General features: G+C 39.8%; 1 protein-coding gene across 1 annotated transcript in view; it reads right to left on the minus strand.

The window, feature by feature from the left end:
* The window catches only part of TMTC1 (transmembrane O-mannosyltransferase targeting cadherins 1), a 378,921-nt gene that overhangs the window by 92,417 nt on the left and 264,174 nt on the right, over positions 1–22,330 (minus strand). The window contains exon 14 of the mRNA XM_053718806.1: positions 2,755–2,890. Within this exon, the coding sequence (XP_053574781.1) occupies positions 2,755–2,890 (136 nt within the window). The remainder of the gene's footprint in view (positions 1–2,754; positions 2,891–22,330) is intronic.

Below are 22,330 nucleotides of genomic sequence, written 5' to 3' on the forward strand. Positions count from 1 at the left end.
ATCCCCAAGGCACTGCTAAGGCATCTATCGGAGCCTGAACCAGGATGTCGTCCAGATAAGGAGCAACTGCTATCCCTCTGGATCTCGCCACCGCAAGCAGAGCTTCCAGAACCTTTGTGAAGATTCTTGGAGCAGTAGCCAGCCTGAAGGGAAGAGCTACAAACTGGAAGTTCAGAGCCAGAAAGAACCTGAAGTGATTGTTGTGTATTGGCACATGAAGGTAAGCGTCCTTCAAGTCTATCGTAGTCATAAACTGACCCTCTTGAACTAGGGGCAGTATAGACCTTATTGTCTCCATTTTGAACGATGGAACGGACAGAAACTTGTTCAAGCAATATAGGTCCAGAATCGGGTGAAACGTGCCCTCCTTTTTTGGTACCACGAAAAGGTTTGAATAGTACCCTAGACACCTTTCTGCTGTACTGGTACAATTACTCCTAGAGAGGAGTGATCCCTCACGCACTCTAGAAAGGCATCCAGTTTCTCTGGTTTTGATGATAGTTTTGACAAAAGGAATCTTCCCCTGGGAGGATGAGTTTTGAAACCTATCCTGTAACCCTGGGCAATAACTTCCAGAACCCAAGAATCCTGGATGTCTCTCTCATCCAAGCCTCCGTGAAAAGAGATAGTCTGCCCCCTACAAGATCCAGAGACGGATCGGGGGCCGCCCCTTCATGTTGATTTTGTCTCGGCGGGCTTCTTGCTCTTCTTAGCTTTATTCCAAGACTGCTCAGGTTTCCAAGATCCCTTGGACTGCTCAGGTTTCACAGCAAGCTGCTGTCATTGGGACTTGTCCGAACAAAAGGGACGAAAATTAGGGCCCTTAGGTTTATTCTTCTTATCCTGCGGTAGAAAGGCACCCATGCCCCCCGTGAACGTGGATATGATAGAGTCCAGGCCTGGACCCACAGAGAAACCGCTTTCGTCTCCTGCAACCGACAGTCAGGAAAAGGAAGAGAATGAGGCCACACCCGGTCACATGGAGTGCCATGCAGGACTGCCCCTGCAACCGAGAAAAAGTGTGCCAAACTAACAGGCGGCGCAGTAATCAAAATGAAGGAAGAACCTGACTGTACACACATTGCCAGAGCTACATCTCACACATGTCGCAGCAAAAAACACAATAAAGCAATCATGTATACATCCCCCCCTGTTCACTAATCCCCTTCCAGAGATATAAACCCTTGAATATATACAGATAAAAGGAGCCACACTGTGACCCTGTCTTCTTGCGTTATCATTACATATATAAAAAATGAAACAATCTTACCAGAATCAACGCCGTGGAACAGGAACACGGCCTCTCAAGTTTGACAGTGTGTAGCATTGCTCCTGACATGGACTTGAGTGAAGAAAGCAGGCAGTGAAACTCGTCAACACTAATTGCTTAAGGAGCTGTTAATACGAGTCTGGATGGTTTCGCAGAAAGACTCTCCTCTGCATCTCCAGACCCTAACATTCGTTAATGCTCTCACTGAGAGGCTGACAAGACTACTTAAAACTTCAGTCCCATTCCGAAGAGTATTGCCCTCCATAAGAGACTACTCCGAAATCTTCCTACACTTCTATGCCATTCTCTTGTGACGAAAGGCAAAGAATGACTGGGGGATGAGGGGAGTGGGGGAGGTATTTAAGCCTTTGGCTGGGGTGTCTTTGCCTCCTCCTGGTGGCCAGGTTCTGTATTTCCCATAAGTAATGAATGAAGCCGTGGACTCTCTTTGTATTAGATGGAAAAACTGTTAGAAAAGAAATGCATGGGTTAGTATTTTTTGTCCAGGAATAGGGTATTCGTTTTAGTCCCTACAGTTCAGAATAAACTTTTGCAACATGGCATATTCCCCATGAGGTTATTAAACGAGTTGGGGAAGTTAACTATAAAGTAAGGCAGCCTAGTAGAAGGAAGCCAGGGCAGTTATATCATGTCAACCTGCTAAAACCTTATAGATAGGTAGTAATTTCTTTAAAAACCACAGACACTACTGTTAATAACCTTGAGGTAATTATATCAGAAGCTCTGTCTGCCCATCAGAAAAAGTAAGTCAGGGATTTTGTAAGGAGGAATAAAGATGTACTTTCTGAGGTACCAGGCAGGACTTATATAATCCAGTATGACATTTATAGAGAACCTGGAAAAAAGATAAGCCTTAAACCCTATAGAGAAACAGAAGCCCAAAGAAAGACTATTAGTGCTTAATTTAAGAAAATGCTGGCCCTTGACATCACTGAGAAACCTCAAAGAGAGTGGAGCAGTCCCATTGTGCTTGTTCCAAAACCAGATGGCTCACTTAGATTTTGCATTGACTATCACAAGTAAACAGTGTATGAAAGTTTGACGCTTTACCTATGAGTTGATGAGCTCATAGAGAGGCTGGGAAGGGCTCACTATCTTATGGTTTCTGAACCTCAAAAAGGGGTATTGACTGACTGAGCTAAAGTAAAAATTGCTTTTTCAACATCAGACAGTCAATATAAAGTGAAAAGTATTTTCCAATATAAAGTAAAAAGGATGATGGACATAGGCAATATGCTGCAGCATACTTAGATGATTTGGTCATTCATTGTTGAGACTGAGGCTCACATCTTCCTAAATGACAGGCAGTTTTAGATTCCATACGCATTGCAGGATTAACTGCTAACCCCTCAAAGTGTACTATAGGGTTGGAAGAAGCAAAGTACTTGGGATACATAAATGGAGAGTTGATCATTAAGCCACAAATGGCAAAAGTGGAGGCCATACAGAAATATAAACCTTACTTTTTATACCATCTTTCCGCCTCCACATTCTGACCAATAGAACGGTGCAGCCGTCCTAAATTCAGCATAGCCACATGATGATCAGGGCGCAGTTTCAGAGCATGAAGATAATGAGTGACAGCTTTTTGTGGAGATCCTGTAAAAGAAAAATGTCATTAAATTTCACAGCACAAACTGCTTTTTAGAGCTCAAAGTATGGCTTTGTTTTTATTGAAACAAGCAACCGCTTTGTGTGATACATTTATATCAGTGTGCTCTTTCCATCAGATTTTTTTTATACCTCATACAGTTGTTTGACTTATACCTAGAAGTAAGAAATTTCTCTAATTTTGCAACAATTAGAAAAAAAAATTCAAACACTTTGCAAAACATTTATTCTGTAAAAATATTGCCCCAAATGCACAACATGCACAAGTAATTTATTTAAAATGTAGTTTTTAACAATATCAAAGTCACGCATCTGCTTGTTAAATACCTACCCATTATACGATGATTTGTTTTTATCATAAGATCTTACTAAGAAAGCATAAAATCAGATCCAGCATATAAATGCAATCATATGTAAAGATAAAACTAATTGTTCACTTCAGAGTCCAGTGGTTATACCTTATGGAGCTATTTGTAATGCATTAAAAATACATACAAATAATAAGACATGGGAGGAGCTAAACTATTTTACTGTATAAAAGAATACATTAAAACAAATAGCTTATGTCTTTGCATTTTTGGAAAAAACATGCATATTTGAGGCAGCCATTTTAAAGGATATAATGAGGTTCCAAAACACACCCACCAAGGAGTGGTCATTGCTGCCAATTCATATAAAAAAGAAAAATAAAAAATCCCAAAAAGAAGCCTCTAGATAAAAGAAAGTATTTATTTAAATACATAAAAAAATCAAAAAGACACCATAGAAATAAACTCAGACAGTGAGGTATAAGTCTCTCGTGTTCCGGCGATGTAGTGCCATAATCAGACTCTAAAGTACATCTGCTAAACCCTACATTTAAAAGGTCAACATGCATTCCACTGGCTATTAACTAATAACACCAGCTGCTAACTGAGCTCCAAAATTAACCCTTTATCAACATGAACAAAAATGCTATGCACATTTAGGTTATGAGTGGAGCATTAATTAATGCTCCCGCTCACACTAATTCTGCTAGAAGTAAGCTTTTTCCGAGCGTCGGGTATCGCTCTTATTACAAGGTGAAAGTAAAAAGTTTTCACTCACGCGCTAACCCGCTGCATGCAAAATGCCGAAGTTAGAATAGTGTGACCATGTTAATGTATCCCCCATAGAAGTCAATGGAGCAAAAAAAGTTGAAAAAACCCTACTCGCAAACCCGATCACATATTTTCAAGTGTGCTAACCCGACATGAAAATATGAATATTTAACATTTCAATGTTCTTCACATAACAGAATATGTTCTATTTGTTCATAAATACGTACAGTATTTATACATATATCTGATGGTATTATGTTACAATATATATTTATACCTATAAATATAGATTACTATATATAGGTATAGATATATACAGATATATATACATATATCTATTTAAAAATACTTAGAACATATTCTGCTATGTATAGAACATTGGAATGTGAAATATTTACAGTAAATACACAGTATAGCACTTTATTAAATATGAATATTGCATAAATATGTTTTTTCATGTTTTCATCTTAAAGGGGCATATATCTGCTGGGCACAACTGCCCTAGATTGGTTACAACTCACTATACAATAGCATTTCCTCCTGTTCCTGCAGATCCTTTCAAATCCATTCTCTTTAGACTGAAGCTCCGCATCTTTGTACTGGGGGCTGCCATCTTGGAGCTCAGGTATTCACAAAGCCTGAAACACAAGCTGTGCACACTCACAGATCAGTAATATTGACTTATTATTTACAGCTGTATATTGTGCTTCAGGTTAGGGTGCATTATACAGAGCAGGAGCTTTACATGTTTGCAGTGGCTGCATTACTCTATATCATTGCTATTAGTGCTTTTTTAAATGTATTTTGTGTAACTGTAAAACTGTGTAAAAAATGCAAAAATGTACAGCTCACATACTGTAGCTTGCATACTAACCTGAAGCACATTATACAGCTGTAAAAGTAAAAAATATCACTGACCCTTAAGAGTGCACAGCTTCTGTCACAGATTGTGAGAAAACCTGAGCTCCATGATGGCAGCCCCCAGTTCAAAGAGGCGGCGCTTCAGTATCTGCCACCTTTAAGCTAATAAAACAGAATAACTGATTTGTAAAGAGAGGAAGGAACAGGATGAAATGCAATAACATAGAGCAAGATTACATATGCAGCTTCACCTGCAAAAGCCTGTGATGACGGTTTTCACACGGTTTTGCTATCACATATACGGCGCTGAATATAAATGAGACACGTATATTTCACCCGTCGCACAAAATTTTTACTCCCATAAACTAACATAGAACCGCGTTGCAAATTGGTATCACATATTCAGCGCAAGGACTTACGCGGCGAAAAAAGAAAGTCTGCCCCCCCAAGATCCACTCCCGGATCAGGGGCAGACCCTTCATGCTGACTTTGAGTCAGCAACGGGCTTCTTAGATTGCTTCCAAGAGGGCTTAGACTGTTCCTGCTTGGAGGAGGAAGACTTACCAGAGAAGTACGAAAGGAAAGAAAATTACTCTGACAACCCTTCTGTTTATTTCTCTTATCCTGAAGGAGAGAATGCCCCTTCCCTCCCGTAATATCAGAAATAATCTTAGCTAAACCTGGCCCAAACAAGGTCTTACCCTTGTAAGGAATGGACAAAAGCTTAGATTTAGAGGACACATCCGCAGACCAAGACTTCAACCATCAGGCTCTGCACTCTAGAACAGCAAAGCCAGAAATCTTTGCTCCCAACTTGATGACCTGTAAGGAAGCATCCACAATAAAGGAATTGGCCAACTTCAGAGCCTTGATCCTATCCTGAATCTCCTCAAGAGGAGTATCTTGCTGAATAGAATCAGACAACGCATCAAACCAATATGCTGCTGCACTGGTGACGGTAGCAATACACACCGCAGGCTGCCATTGTAACCCCTGGTGAACATACATCCTTTTAAGCAATGCCTCCAACTTTTTATCCATAGGATCCTTAAAGGAACAGCTGTCCTCAATAGGAATGGTGGTTCTCTTAGCCAAGGTGGAAATTGCTCCCTCCACCTTGGGAACCGTCTGCCAAGATTCCTTGATAGAATCAGCGATTGGAAACATCTTCTTAAAAATTGGAGAAGGGGAAAAGGGAATCCCAGGCTTCTCCCACTCCTGTGCAATAATCTCAGAAACACGATCTGGAAAAGGAAACACTTCCACCACGGAAGGAACGTCAAAAAACGTATTAAGCTTACTAGCCTTCTTAGGAGTTACTATGACCGTTGCGTCAGAGTCATCCAAGGTAGCCAAAACCTCCTTAAGTAACAAACAGAGGTGCTCTAGCTTAAACCTGAAGGAAACAACCTCAGAATCAGAAGAAGGAATTACACTGTCAGAATCTGAGACTTCACCCTCAGACGCTACAGAAGTATCTTCCTCCTCAGACCTATGGGAAGAAATATTCAACATAACTGCAACTGAATCAGAAAACTTAAACTTCCTTTTGCCCTTCCCCTGCAACATAGGAAAAGCAGACAAAGCCTCAGATAAAGCCAAGGATATATGAGTAGCCATGTCTTGCAATGAAAATCCCACCTAAAAGGAAATGCAGGGCACTGCATGAGAAGAGGATAAGGATTGTGACGTTTGAAGAGAAAGCTGCGGTATAGCTTGAACAGGAGACCCCTGAACAACAATCGCCTTAGATAATGATGGCTCAGATTCAAAAAGCCTATCCCTGTAATGCAGTGTTCTCTCAATACACGAGGGACAAAAAGGAATTGGTGGTTCCACATTTGCATCAAAACATAAAGTACAAGTAACAGCTTGCAGGTCCTCTTTGTCCATCTTTCCCCACAATGAATGAAACTAATAACTTCACTTAGAATTTTTTTAATGCAAAAGAGCTGTTTAAATTAGGGCAATGTCCTAGAAAAAGCCCTTTTAAGGGCTATTGGTAGTTTAGTATTAGATTAGGGGGTGTTTTTATTTTTGGGGGCTTTTTTATTTTCATAGGGATTAGGTTTAAAAAAAAATATTTTTCATAATTTGGTTTATTATTTTCTTTAATGTTAGACTTTTTTATTTTTTGTAATTTTAGATAATTTTAATTTAATCTTAGTTGGTTTTTTTAAGCACTGTTAGGATTTTTTATTTTAATTGTAATTTAGTATTTTATTATTGTATGTAATTTTGGGTTAATTTAGGGGGTGTTAAGTTAGGGGGCTTAGTAATTAAATTAGGTTTATTGCAATGTGGGGGTTTTGCGGTTTAGGGGTTAATAGATTAATTTGGTTTATTGTGATGTGGGGTTTTTGTGGTTTAATGGTTAATACTTTTATTAGGTAGATTACGATCTGGGTGAATGACGGATTAGGGGTTAATAGTTTAATTAGGCATATTGGGTTGTGGGGGTTGTCAGTTTAGGGGTTAATACATTTATTATTAGTTCCGATATGGGGGTGATGGCGGATATAGGTGTTTTGACGTGTCAGGTTTATTTTTGGGAGACGGGTTAGACTATTACGGAAGATTTGATATTTATTTTTATTTTCTTATGCGCCGTAAGTCACTGGTGACTCCAGAAATTCGTATTTACACACATTTCTGGACATCGCTAGTTTATCCGACTTACGGCACTTTATAAACTGCCGGCGCAGTATATGTGATTCCCCGATGTGCGAGGTTAAATTACGGGTAGCGTGGGTTGAAGCCTGCGCTGTATATGTAATCTCGCCCATAGTCAGTAGTTACTATTCTTTTGTAGTTGTGTACAACAGTTCCTTTATTCGCTTTTTTTAGGATACGTTTTTTTTGGGGGGTACTTTGGTTTTAGTATAGAGATTTTTTTATGCAAAAGAGATAATCACTTTAATAGGACAGGCTAAATGCTTCGGTTGTTTCATTTTTGGTAATGATTTTTTATTTTTGGTAATGGTAGTGTTTTTTGTGTAACTGTTTGTGGTGGGGTATTGGTGTTTAGAGGGTTAATAGGTTAGGAGTAGTTTGCGGTAGAGTATTGACAGTTATGGGGTTAAGTAGAGTGGGTGTAATTTGCAGTTGGGTATTGGCGGTTAGGGGTTAATAGGTAAGGAGTAGTTTGGGATGGTGTATTGGCAGTTAATAGCTGATGACCTTTTCATCACTTCGTTTTTTAGGATAGATTTTTTTTTAAAAAATGTTTGCAAAAGAGCTTAATTGCTGATGGCATTTTCAGGGTATCTTTTTTTTAGGATAATATATTTTTTGGGGTGTTACTTCGGTTTTAGTATAGGGATTTTTTTTTATGCACTGCCAAACAAATGCCCTTTTGAGGGCAATTTTAAGAGTAGGTTTTAGTGTTATTATAGTTTTTTTTTTTTTTTTTTGGGGTGGTTTGTTTTTTTAAGTAGACTTTAGTTTTAGGATAAGGGGTCAGTAAGGGGTTAATAGTTTAGAGGAGTATTGTATGTATATACAATGTTTTAATTATATGCATTTTCTTGTAAAATGCATATTATTTTAAATATTGTATGGATTTTAAGCAGCTTTTTTTGTGTTTTTTATTTTAAACATTAATATTTATTTTTCTAAATATAATTATGTTATCACAGTCAGTAGCCACAACTTTAAATTTTTACATAACATCATTTGTTTAACTTTGGAAAGTTAAAGATTATGCAGTGATGTAACACTATAAAGTTGAGGCTACTGTCTTTTATCACATAATTATATTTAGAAAATAAATATTAATGTTAAAATTAAAAAAGAACACAGAAACCTTTTTGTTTCAGTGAACACACATGCCTGTGTTGTGTAGGAACACTTCAAATACATCCACCACCACCCCGCCTCCGCTGATGTTTGCAAAAGGAGCAATTCCCATTATTTTCCATAGAAGACACTTTGCCCCCTTTTTGGGGATATATCAACATTTGTTTTGCGAGCCTGGTAACCCAAACAGGCAGTTTTTCGTTGGTCTGTCGATGTTTGGAATATTGGAGCCTAAGTGCCGGCATTTGTGTATACAGAAATAAATAAATAAGAAGGATTTTGCATATAAAGAGTAAGACAGGATAAGGAGTTTTACCCATTAAACCCCTTAAAGGGACAGTTTACTAAAAAAAAATTCTCCCCTTTAATTTGTTTCCAATGATCCACTTTACCTGCTGGAGTGTATTAAATTGTTTACAAGTAGCTCCTTTACCCTTATATTGGCATTTGAAATAGTTAATTTACGCCTAGATTTAGAGTTCTGCGTTAGCCGTCAAAAGCAGTGTTAAGCGGTCCTAACGCTGCTTTTGGCCGCCCGCTGGTATTTAGAGTCAGGCAGGAAAGGGTCTAACGCTCACTTTCCAGCCGCAACTTTTCCATACCGCAGATGCCCTTAAGCCAATTGCGTATCCTATCTTTTCAATGGGATCTTCCTAACACTGGTATTTAGAGTCTTGGGAGAAGTGAGCGGTAGAGCCTCTAACGACAAGACTCCTAACGCCCATGGAAAGGCTGTAGTTAAGAGCTTTATGGGCTAACGCAGGTATATAAAGCTCTTAACTACACTAACACCCATAAACTACCTATGTACCCCTAAACCGAGGTCCCCCCACATCGCTGCCACTATAATAAATATTTTTAACCCCTAATCTGCCGACCGCACATCGCCGCCACCTACATTATCCCTATGAATGAACCCCTAATCTGCGGCCCCTAACATCACCGACACCTACATAATATTTATTAACCCCTAATCTGCCCCCCCCCAATGTCGCCGCTACCTTACCTACACTTATTAACCCCTAATCTGCCGACCGGACCTCGCCGCTACTATAATAAATGTATTAACCCCTAAACCGCCGCACTCCCGCCTCGCAAACACTATAATAAATAGTATTAACACCTAAACTGCCCTCCCTAACATCGCCACCACCTAACTTCAAGTATTAACCCCTAATCTGCCGACCGGACCTTGCCGCTACTATAATAAATGTATTAACCCCTAAAGCTAAGTCTAATCCTAACACCCCCCTAAATTAAATATAATTTTAATCTAACAAAATAAATTAAATCTTATTAACTACTAAAGTATTCCTATTTAAAACTAAATACTTACCTGTAAAATAAACCCTAATATAGCTACAATATAACGAATAATTATATTGTAGCTATTTTAGGATTTATATTTATTTTACAGGCAACTTTGTATTTATTTTAACTAGGTACAATAGCTATTAAATAGTTAATAACTATTTAATAGCTACCTAGTTAAAATAATTACAAAATTACCTGTAAAATAAATCCTAACCTAAGTTACAATTAAACCTAACACTACACTATCAATAAATTAATTAAATAAATTACCTACAATTACATACAATTAAATAAAATAAACTAAATTACAAAAAAAACAAAACACTAAATTACAAAAAATAAAAAAAGATTACAAGAATATTAGGCTAATTACACCTACTCTAAGCCCCCTAATAAAATAAAAAAGCCCCCCAAAATAATAAAGGTCCCTACCCTATTCTAAATTAAAAAGTAATCAGCTCTTTTACCAGCCCTTAAAAGGGCTTTTTGCGGGGCATGCCCCAAAGTAATCAGCTCTTTTGCATGTAAAAAAAAATACAAACCCCCCTCCAACATTAAAATCCACCACTCAGATACCCCTACTCTAACCCAAACCCCCCTTAAATAAACCTAACACTACCCCCTGAAGATCTCCCTACCTTGAGTCGTCTTCACCCAGCCGGGCCAAAGTCTTCATCCGATGGGGCAGAAGAGGACATCCAGACTGGCAGAAGTCTTCATCCTATCCGGGCAGAAGAGGACATCCGGGCCGGCAGACATCTTCATCCAAGCGGCATCTTCTATCTTCATCCATCCGGAGCGGAGCCATCTTCTTTCCAGCCGAAGCGGATCCATCATCTTCAACGACGCCTACTCACCGAATGAAAGTTCCTTTAAATGACGTCATCCAAGATGGCGTCCCTCGAATTCCGATTGGCTGATAGGATTCTATCAGCCAATCGGAATTAAGGTAGGAAATATCTGATTGGCTGATTGAATCGGCCAATCAGATTCAAGTTCAATCCGATTGGCTGATCCAATCAGCCAATCAGATTGAGCTCGCATTCTATTCTCGCATTCTAAACTCAAAGTAACAGAGAATGTTTAGCATTTTTGCTATTACTCCATTTAAAGAGAAATAGAGCCTTGTTTTTTTAATTTACCTATGAAAACTATATGGGTTTTTTTAGTAGATAACACAAAGAGGCATATTTAACAAATGTCTGTTGGACCTGATCCGACAGTGCGGATCAGGTCCGACAGACATCGCTGAATGTGGAGAGCAATACGCTCTCCGTATTCAGCATTGCACCAGCAGCTCTTGTGAGCTGCTGGTGCAACGCTGCCCCCTGCAGACTCGCGGCGATTCCTGTCCGCCTCATCAGAGCAGGCGGACAGGGTTATGGAGCAGCAGTCTTTGTGACCGCTGCTTCATAACTGCTGTTTCTGGCGAGCCTGCAGGCTCGCCAGAAACACGGGCAGTCAAGCTCCATTTGGAGCTTGATGAATAGGCCCCAAGGTATTGATCTAGGTCCAGTTTGAAATATTTCATGCAACAGTTTTGCCGCCAAATACGATAATATTAAAAAAATATTACCTTTTTCACAAACTTTTGGTTTCCTCACTGAAATTATTAAAGTACCGCTTGTGCCAGGGTGGATTTGATTTAAATCACTATATCAGACCATTACTGATCTGGTTATATATCTTTGGCTATGCATAGATAGATCATTGCAATTAATTAAATTATTGGGAGGTGAACTATCTCCAGTTTAATAGGTGACTCATTCATATTTGATCAACTTTTCAGCTGTCCTTTATTGCAAGGAGAAACATAATGATAATCTTAATAATAACAATTTGAAAGTTTTATTTAACTAAAACAATAACATTATATATCATATTATTGCTAGTCCCTCCCTCCTCACACTTAGGTCTAAACTTATGCAGATCTATTCCACTCCAAAAAATCTTCTATTGATTGAGCTTCTTGAAACTTAGTATGCGTTGATTCTGTGCACATAGATTAGAGGAGCAATGGCATTAAGATTCAGAAAGAACATGCAAGTTTTAACAATTTTCCAATTTACATCTCTTATCTAATTTGTTTCGTTCTATTGGTATAAATTGTTGAAAAGCATAGATAGGTAGGCTCAGAAACGATGCTACTTGCCACTGTCTGGCCCAATGTTTTAAGCTAGGCACCAGTAAAGCATTGTTCTCCTTCAACAAAGGATACCAAGAGAATGAAGCAAAATTCATAATAGAAGTACATCTGAAATCTCAAAATTGTATGCTTTATCTGAAACCCAAGTTTTCTTTCATGATTTTTTTCCCCTTAAAGGGACAGTAAAGTCAAAATTAAACTTTCATGATTCAGATAGAGCATGCAATTTAAAACAACTTTCCAATATACTTCTGTCATCAAATTTGCTTCATTCTCTTGGTATCTTTTATTGATTAGTAATACTAGGTAGGCTCATAAGAGCTCAGGAGTGTACATGTTTCTTTAGTACTCTATGGCAGCAGTGTTTAACAAAGCTACAAAAACACCTTTACTTGTGCGCAAAGCAGATCGTGTTAAACCAAAGTGTGCTAACCCAACATGAAATATTAATATTTCACATTCCAATGTTCTCATAGAAGAATAAGTTCTAATTATTCATAAATAAATATTTCTATATATATCTGATGTTTTTGTGGTAAAATATATTTCTATACTATATATATATATATATATATATATATATATATATATATACACATGCAAACACATATATACACACATATACAGTATATATATATATATATATATATACACACACAAACACATATATAGACAATTATATATATACACACAAACACATATATACACACACATATATATACAGTATATATATATATATATATATATATACACACACGTCAGACAGTGTGCAGTCCAGAATATTGATCCAACTGCCTTGGGTGCAGCAAAGGATAAATATACAACATGACAGAAGCACACTCCAAAGGACTTGCAAAAGAAGGTCACTTTTCTCTCATGTTGTATATGTATATATATATATATGTTTATATATATATATAGGTATAGATATATACAGCACTAAAAAAATAAAAACATAAGCGCTTCCCACGAAATAGGTACTGTGCAAGTAAATATAGAACACCTAAATAGATTTGGAATAAATTGCAATTAGAATGCAAAAATAGCGACCAAAGTTTCTATACCCCGTTGTGTACAGGGTTAAAAAATGCACTGAAGGAGAATCCGTTAGAATCCCAAAACAAGTTTCATATAGTGCAAATGGGTTCGCCTAACCTTAATAAATATGTTCTTGATGTGGACAGCAGTCCCAGTTGGCAAAGATGCAAGATAATGGTGGTGCAAAAGTCCCCAAAGGCAGAACCCCTGTCGTCGCTGCTGTAACATGTAATGATGGACGTAGGTGCCGCTCTGTGTAACAAAAGGGTCTCCGGTGACTCCTTTACTGTGAAAAGCTGGAAAAGAAGACAAGACAAGAGCGCAACACACTCTCTAAGAGTAAAAGTTTTTACTGAGTAATAAAAGCGCAATATATAAGGGATAACGTACAAGATTAAAAACAGTATAAGCAATGTGTGAATATATCACCATGGAAAAACTCCCCCACGCCAAAGATGAAGTGAGTACAGCTGGATTCGCCAGAACCTTTCAACGTATAATAAGTTTGTTGTACAGCCGGTCAGCTGTTTCAGAGCCAGCCCAGAGACCTTCACAGAATCGGAGCCTAAGTCCTGGCTATCACTTGAGCTCTAACCTGAAGCCTGCACTTGGCACAGAAGAAGCTCTCAAATAGATATTAAAACTTTTATATCTCCGATCTGTAACTTATTGAAATATAAGTTAAAAACATAAGCTCTCTACAAACAAAGATGGTGACCAAGAACGAACTGACTATACGTTGGAAGCTCTGAAACAGCTGGCAGGCTATAGAACAAACTTATTATACGTTGAAAGGTTCTGGCGAATCCAGCTGTACTCACTTCATCTTTGGCGTGGGGGAGTTTTTCCATGGTGATATATTCACACATTGCTTATACTGTTTTTAATCTTGTACGTTATCCCTTATATATCGCGCTTTTATTACTCAGTAAAAACTTTTACTCTTAGAGAGTGTGTTGTGCTCTTGTCTTTTCTTCTTTTATAGATATATACAGATATATATATAGGAATATCTATTTTAAAATACTTAGAACATATTCCCCTATGTGAAGAACATTAACCCCTTAACGACCGAGGACGTGCAGGGTACGTCCTCAAAAAAAAGGCAGTTAATGCCTGAGGACGTACCCTGCACGTCCTCGGTGTGGAAAGCAGCTGGAAGCGATCCTGTTTGCTTCCAGCTGCTTTCCGGTTATTGCAGTGATGCCTCGATATGGAGGCATCCTGCAATAACCTTTTGAAGCCATCCGGTGCAGAGAGAGCCACTCTGTGGCCCTCTCTGCACCGGAGATCGGTGGCTTCCTTCGTTGGTGGGTGGGAGCATTACCGGGAGGCGGGTGGCGGCCATCGATGGCCCTGGAGATGTGGAGGGGGGCGGGATCGTGGGCGGGGATGCCCGGGGGCGCGCACGGACGCGCGCGCGTGCACGGGAGGGCGGGGGCGGGCGCGTGCACGGGGAGGGAGCGGGTGGGAACCGCTACACTACAGAAAAAGGTGCAATCAGTTTAAAAAAACTGTAGAAAAAAAACAATCAATGAGGTGGTTGGGGTTTGTGGTGGTGGTGGGGGGGGGTTTGGGGAAGCTACACTACAGAAAAAAAAAAAACTTAAGAAAAAAAAGCACTTTTTTGTATAAGCTGGGTACTGGCAGACAGCTGCCAGTACCCAAGATGGCCCCAATAAGGCAGATAGGGAAGGTTACAAAGCTGTTTTGGGGGGGATCAGGGAGGTTGGAGGCTAAGGGGGGTCCTATACAGCAGAATAATTATTATTTTAAAAAAAAAAAAAAACCTATACCCCCCAAAAAGCTTTTATTTTAGTACTGGCAGACTTTCTGCCAGTACTTAAGATGGCGGGGACAATTGTGGGGTGGGGGAGGGAAGGGAGCTGTTTGGGAGGGATCAGGGGGTCTGATGTGTCAGGTGGGAGGCTGATCTCTACACTAAAGCTAAAATTAACCCTGCAAGCTCCCTACAAACTTCCTAATTAACCCCTTCACTGCTAGCCATAATACACGTGTGATGCGCAGCAGCATTTTGCGGCCTTCTAATTACCAGAAAGCAACACCAAAGTCATATATATCTGCTATTTCTGAACAAAGGGGATCCCAGAGAAGCATTTACAACCATTTGTGCCATAATTGCACAAGCTGTTTGTAAATGATTTCAGTGAGAATCCTAAAATTGTGAAAAATTTAACGTTTTTTTTTTATTTGATCGCATTTGGCGGTGAAATGGTGGCATGAAATATACCAAAATGGGCCTAGATCATTACTTTGGGTTGTCTACTACACTACACTAAAGCTAAAATTAACCATACAAGCTCCCTACAAGCTCCCTAATTAACCCCTGCACTGCTGGGCATAATACACGTGTGGTGCGCAGCGGCATTTAGCGGCCTTCTAATTACCAAAAAGCAATGCCAAAGCCATATATGTCTGCTATTTCTGAACAAAGGGGATCCCAGAGAAGCATTTACAACCATTTGTGCCATAATTGCACAATCTGTTTGTAAATAATTTCAGTGAGAAACCGAAAGTTTGTGAAAAAATTTGTGAAAAAGTGAACGATATTTTGTATTTGATCGCATTTGGCGGTGAAATGGTGGCATGAAATATACCAAAATTGGCCTAGATTAATACTTTGGGATGTCTTCTAAAAAAAAATATATACATGTCAATAGATATTCAGGGATTCCTGAAAGATATTAGTGTTCCAATGTAACTAGCGCTAATTTTGAAAAAAAGTAGTTTGGAAATAGCAAAATGCTACTTGTATTTATGGCCCTATAGCTTTCAAAAAAAGCAAAGAACATGTAAATATTAGGTATTTCTAAACTCAGGACAAAATTTAGAAACTATTTAGCATGTTTTTTTTTTGGTGGTTGTAGATGTGTAACAGATTTTGGGGGTCAAAGTTAAAAAAAGTGTGTTTTTTTCCATTTTTTCCTCATATTTTATAATTTTTTTTATAGTAAATTATAAGATATGATGAAAATAATGGTATTTTTAGAAAGTTAATTTAATGGCGAGAAAAACGGTATATAATATGTGTGGGTACAGTAAATGAGTAAGAGGGAAATTACAGCTAAACACAAACACCGCAAAAATGTAAAAATAGCCTTGGTCCCAAACGGACAGAAAATGGAAAAGTGCTGTGGTCATTAAGGGGTTAAAATGTGAAACATTTTTTTTTTTTTTTTTTTTAAATAGTTTTTTATTGAGGTACTAAGGATAGGCAAACAAACAGTAAATAATGTAGTACAGTAAGTGATTACATTCCATGACATAGTAATATACAGTGCCTATATAGAAGTTAACCCTCCCTATCATACTCAAAAGGCCACTCATGGACCTTACATGGAAAGGCATTACTGAAGATAGGGGAAGGCATAATATAATAGAGGGACCACTCTTGGATCCCGTTGCAAGTACCTCAAGATTTTTTGTTTTCTTTTCTTTACACTGCTTAAGCAATCGGGTAACTTGCTTTAAGCACTAAGCTATAACAATATCAAGGGTCTCTGAAGAACACTCATGAGCGTAAGTAAAGTAGTGATCCTCTAGAATACTGTCAAAATGAAAGTACAGCCTGCAAATAGAAAATACATTCAAAAGGGAATTTTCAATACAGATTTTTCAACCACAGGGAAAGAATTATCAAACTATCAAAAGTTAGGTCTTCTGGGGGACAAGCTGCGGCGTTATTAAATGGGGACCATTCATAAGCAAGCTTTAAAGAGTACATTCATAAGCCCCTGGTGTCGCAGAAAGGGCATAAATATAAATGTGTTTTCGTCCTCACATCTCATCTCTTATAGTAGTATCAAAAAGTTAATATACAGACCCTTAGTCTACTTGGCAGAACATGAACCTTGGTCTCCAGCGTTGCAATTAAACATAGACCCTACACGCCATGGCAACTAGATAATCAGATCATGTATGAGTAGCCCTGCACAATACATCATTCCCCATTTACACACCTAAGCAATACTAAATAGCTGTTCCCTGTGGTTTATGTGCATAGAACAATACCTAGCCTTGAGAAACAAGTAAATTTAGCATACAGGCTGCACAGACATCACAAACATGGAGGACAGTAGATCATATAAACTGTTATTATGTATAGAGGGGGGGAGGGGAGGACACATATAGGTACAAAGGAAAACTAATTCACATATACCAACCAAACCTAGAGTGGAATATTAGATGTAGCAACTAAACTAAGCAAATAGACAGACTATGCATGTGAGAGCAATACTTAGTTTTTCAAATAGTATTAAAATGGGCAAACATGGTGCATAACCAGGAAAAAAGGGAAGCAGGGTATAACTTGCAGGAGTAGCCAAATAGGTACTTAGAATAAGAAAGTCTCACATTTCCATTGAATTAAAGTACTTTAACATAGCTGAGTTCATGCAGCAAGACGGTCTTGACACTGAGACTGCAAATTCAGACCACCTAGTCGTCATGTAATACTGCAGTTACAGGGGAAAGTCATCTGGCAGAAATCAGCGAGTGCTCCAGAAATTACATACTCCACACTTCTACAGTTACAGTACAGGCGTTCTTGAATTGGAGTATGTAAGAATCTGGCTAGATGCTAAAGCATTGGGCACGCACTGCCACAATAAATCAGTCACCCAACTCCAACTCTAATAGTAGTGCGGTCAGTGTCTCCAGGGCTCAGATTAGACCGGGCGGGAGTATGCTTGGCAAAACAGCTGCAATTCAAACACAGGCTGTATAAAAAAGGTGTCCTCCTGGCAGGGTAGTGTACTCCATCTGCAAGCTCATAGAAATATGTCATCACATCCAGCAAGGCAGGATTATGATCTTTCAGCACCCTCGGGTAAGATCGGCTCAGAGGCTCCGCTGGGATGTGTAGGTAGGCACTGGCCCTAGGGTCTGAAACAACCGGAGGTTGGGACTTGATAACTGGCAAGTCGGTGCACTGTGCACGAGGAGTTGCACCGGAGCCCACCTCCGCATGTAATTCTTCCAGGTGAGATTGCAGGCGATCAAATCGAGTACTCATCATGTACTCAAATTCCTCTAGGTGGATCAGTAGGACCGTGTAGAGGTCCGTCATGTTCTTGGCCGTGAGCGGCTACTTTTTCTTTGCCAAACTTTTTGTATGTGTCGATCGCCTTTGGAGCCCACTGAAGACCCACCCGTTCAGGAGATTGCCCAATTTTGTAAGCAGCGGGCACTTACCGGGCTCTGACATCGGGTGTTTCAGGCCAAGCAGCTATTACCGGTAGGACGGTGCTACGGGATCCTTTGGTCAGGCGGGTTGCCAAGTGTACAGCCACATCTGCAAGATAGGTCCTCTTGGTATGGAGTAGTCTTGTGCGCCGGTCTTGGGGTTAGTTATCTTACTGAGTGTAAGCGTATCCGGCCCGGCGATCTCCCACGCTAGATGGGCCGCGGCCTACAACGGGCAGCAGTATCGTATCTCAGTTTAGGTATAAAAGTCTATCTGGGTGCTTTTGTGTTCCCCTTGATTCTTGTGCTCAGATTATTTATAAATCCAGCCTTTAATGTGATTTTAAAACCTTAAAGTCAGCTTTCATTTCAGGAGCTCTAGTTAAACATGTCCATTCTCTTGCTCGTCCAGGCTCCACCCCAAATGTGAAACATTTACAGTACAAACCTATTGCTTTTCTCAAAGTTACTGAGCACAAAATATCAATCAGTAATCAATGGGTACCGGCACCTTTTCTTTTACAAAGAAAGCACTGGACATGTGTATGTATGTATTTCCACGTCAAAGCTATCTGCATCTCTTTTTATTTCTAACACCTGAGACCTCATATCTTTGAGCCCTTATAACTTTTGTGTGCAATATTTTTTAATAATTTTTATTAGACAGTGTTATTATAAGTGTACAGTGTAATAAGTGTACTTTGTAATGTATTTGTGATGTGTTTTGTGCAAATTTTATGTCTTGCATAACAGTTAATCAGAGCTCTGAAGTTGCACTCGAGCGAATGCGCTTACTTTCAACTTGTAATACTAATTAGTCACAATAAACCTCTTTTTGCTCGCTTGCAACTGTTAACGCGCCCCTCGTAATCTAGCCAAATATGTGATGACTTCCCAAAATAATCTTACAGTAGCCTCTGGGAAAGCATGACATTGTGAATGAATTAATGGAATTAATTTACCAAAAATTAAACATTACAGTCATGAGTATACAGCATCTTGCTATATAATGAAAAACTTTTTTTTTAGAAAATCCTAATTAAATAAAAAAAATTGATTTAAGTAAAAAAATATTTTTTTTTTTATTAAAACCCCCCAAAAACATTGATTTTTATCCACCGCGGCTTGTGCAGTTTAGAGGATAGAAGGGAAAGAGGTGACATGATAAAAACCTTCAAATATATGAAGGGACTTAATAAAATAGAAGCTGAAAGCATTTTTCACAAAAAAACATAAATTATGCTTACCTGATCATTTCATTTCCATTGAGGGGAGGAGAGTCCATGGCTTCATTCATTACTGTTGGGAATTAAGAACCTGGCCAGCAGGAGGAAGCAAAGACACCCCAGCCAAAGGCTTAAACACCTCCCCCACTTCCCTCATCCCCCAGTCATTCTGCCAAGGGAACTAGGAACAGTAGGAGAAATATCAGAGTATAAATGGTGCCAGAAGATTAATTAAATTTAGGTCCGCCCATCGGAGATAAAGGTAAAAGTGTGTAAGGAGGACCAAGTAGTCGCCTTACAAATTTGCTCTAGTTGAATGAGCCATGATCCTCTGAGGAGGCTTATGTCCCGCTGTCTCATAGGCCAAGAGAATCAAGCTCCTCAACCAAAAGGACAAAGAAGTAGAAGAGGCTTTCTGCCCCTTGCGCTTCCTGGAATACACCACAAAAAGAGATGTAGACTGTCTGAAATCCTTTGTAGCCTGAAGATAGAACTTTAAGGCACAAACCACATCCAGGTTATGAAGTAACCTCTCCTTAAAAGAAGACAGGTTAGGACATAAGGAAGGAACAACTATTTCCTGATTTATGTTATGGTTAGACACCACCTTGGGAAGAAACCTCAAACCAGTGCGAAGCACAGCCTTATCCGCATGAAAAACCAGATAAGGAAGCTCACATTGCAAGGCAGCCAGTTCAGATACCCTGCGTGACAAAAAATGGCTAACAGGAAAAGAACCTTCTAGGACAGAATCTTAATGTCAATGGCTCAAACGGAACCTTCTGCAATACCTTAAGGACCAAGTTTAAGCTCCATGGAGGAGCAGACTGTCTAAAAACAGGCCTGATTCTAGACAGAGCCTGAACAAAAGATTGTATGTCAGGGAGCTAAGCGAGTCTCCTATGCAACAAGACGGATAATGCAAAAATCTGTCCCTTTATGGAACTGGCTGCAAGATCCTTCTCCAAACCCTCTTGGAGAAAGGACAGAATCCTGGATACCTTCACCTTATGCCAAGGATATCCATGCTTCTCACACCAGGACAAGTAAGTCCTCCACACCTTATGGTAGATGTGACGAGTGACTGGCTTCCTTGCCTGAATTAGCGTATCAATCACACTTTCAGAAAAGCCTCTCTTGGCCAAGACTAGGCGTTCAATCTCCATGCAGTCAGCCTCAGAGAATCGAGATTTTGATGTTGAAAAGGACACTGTTCCAGCAGATCCCTGCGACAGGGTAACCTCCACGGCGGAGAGGATGACATCCCCACCAGATCTGCAAACCACGTCCTTCGTGGCCACGATGGAGCAATCAGAATGGCCGAAACTCGCTACTGTTTGATGCATACCACTACACGAGGTAGAAGTGGTAATGGTGGAAAAATGTAAGCTAGGCTGAACACACAAGGCACTGCCAAGGCAATTATCAGCTCTGCCTGGGGATCCCTGGACCTCAACCCGTATTGGGGTAGTTTGCAATTGAGTCCAGACGCCATTAGATCTATCTCCGGCGATCCCCACCTAAAACAAATTTTCGCAAACACTTCAGGGTGGAGAGACCATTACCCCGGAAGGAAGGATTGCCTGCTGAGAAAATCTGCTTCCCAGTTGTCCACACCTGGAATGTGAATCGCTGAGAGCGAGCAGCTGTGGGACTCCGCCTACTCCAAGATCCGAGACACCTCCCTCATGGCTAGGAAGCGCCTCGTACCCCCCTGATGGTTGATGTAAGCCACAGAGGTAATGTTGTTGGTCTGGAATATGATGAAGCTGAGCGACCCCAGAGGAGGCCATGCATTCAGAGCATTGTAGATTGCTCGGAGTTCCAGAATATTTATCGGAAGGAGAGACTCCTCCCGGGTCCATTTTCCTTGTGCCATCCTGGCACCAAAACAGCTCCCCATCCTGCCAGACTTGGGTCCGTGGTCACAATCTCCCATGGAAAGCTGCTCTGGATGGATCCACCAAAAGAGGGAGATCCGAGTCCGAGCATCCATGGATATCTGCTGTGATAGATCTGAATGATCGCCGTTCCACTGTCTCAACATGCACAATTGAAGAGGTCTGAGATGGAACCTGGCGAATGGAATGACGTCTATGCTGGAAACCATGAGTCTGATCACCTCCAACACTGAGCCACCGAGGGGCTTGAGGAGGACTGAAGGGCAAGACAAGAGGATGCAATCCTCCTGCGTCGATGGTCTGTGAGAAATATTTTCATGGACATAGAGTCTATTATTTTGCCCAGGAACTCCACCCTGATGCTGGGAACCAGGGAACATCTCAGCTAAGGTATGCAAAGGAGCTCCCACTCCCAGGACCGCTACTGTAAAATAACTGTTGCTGGTTTCCTTCTATGAGAGGGCGGACCTTATCTTCAGCTAAGCGGTAGGAAAGGAGACATATAATACTTTTTTCAGATATTAACTGACTCCCAGGACCACTAGAGTAAGTCGAATACTGACCAAACCACTATGCGATAGAAGTTGAAGATTCAAAAGTTCAAGGAGTGCGCGCACTTGGAAGATTTCAACAGATCGATCGGATACAAGAAAAACACAGATTGGATACATCAGTTGCAATTGTGGAAAGCACGCTAAAGGTATTTACTAAGTATAGTCCCTATTTGAAAACAGACTGAGAACACCAGCAAAGAACACTTTAAGGTATTATATGTTATATTTATTCAACACTGGAAGAAAACACTAATATCTATATCGGATAAAAAATGGATTAAAACTGTACACAAAAAGATATCATTG

This window comes from Bombina bombina, chromosome 6 (assembly GCF_027579735.1).
Source record: "Bombina bombina isolate aBomBom1 chromosome 6, aBomBom1.pri, whole genome shotgun sequence".
In the NCBI taxonomy this organism is placed as follows: Eukaryota; Metazoa; Chordata; class Amphibia; order Anura; family Bombinatoridae; genus Bombina; species Bombina bombina.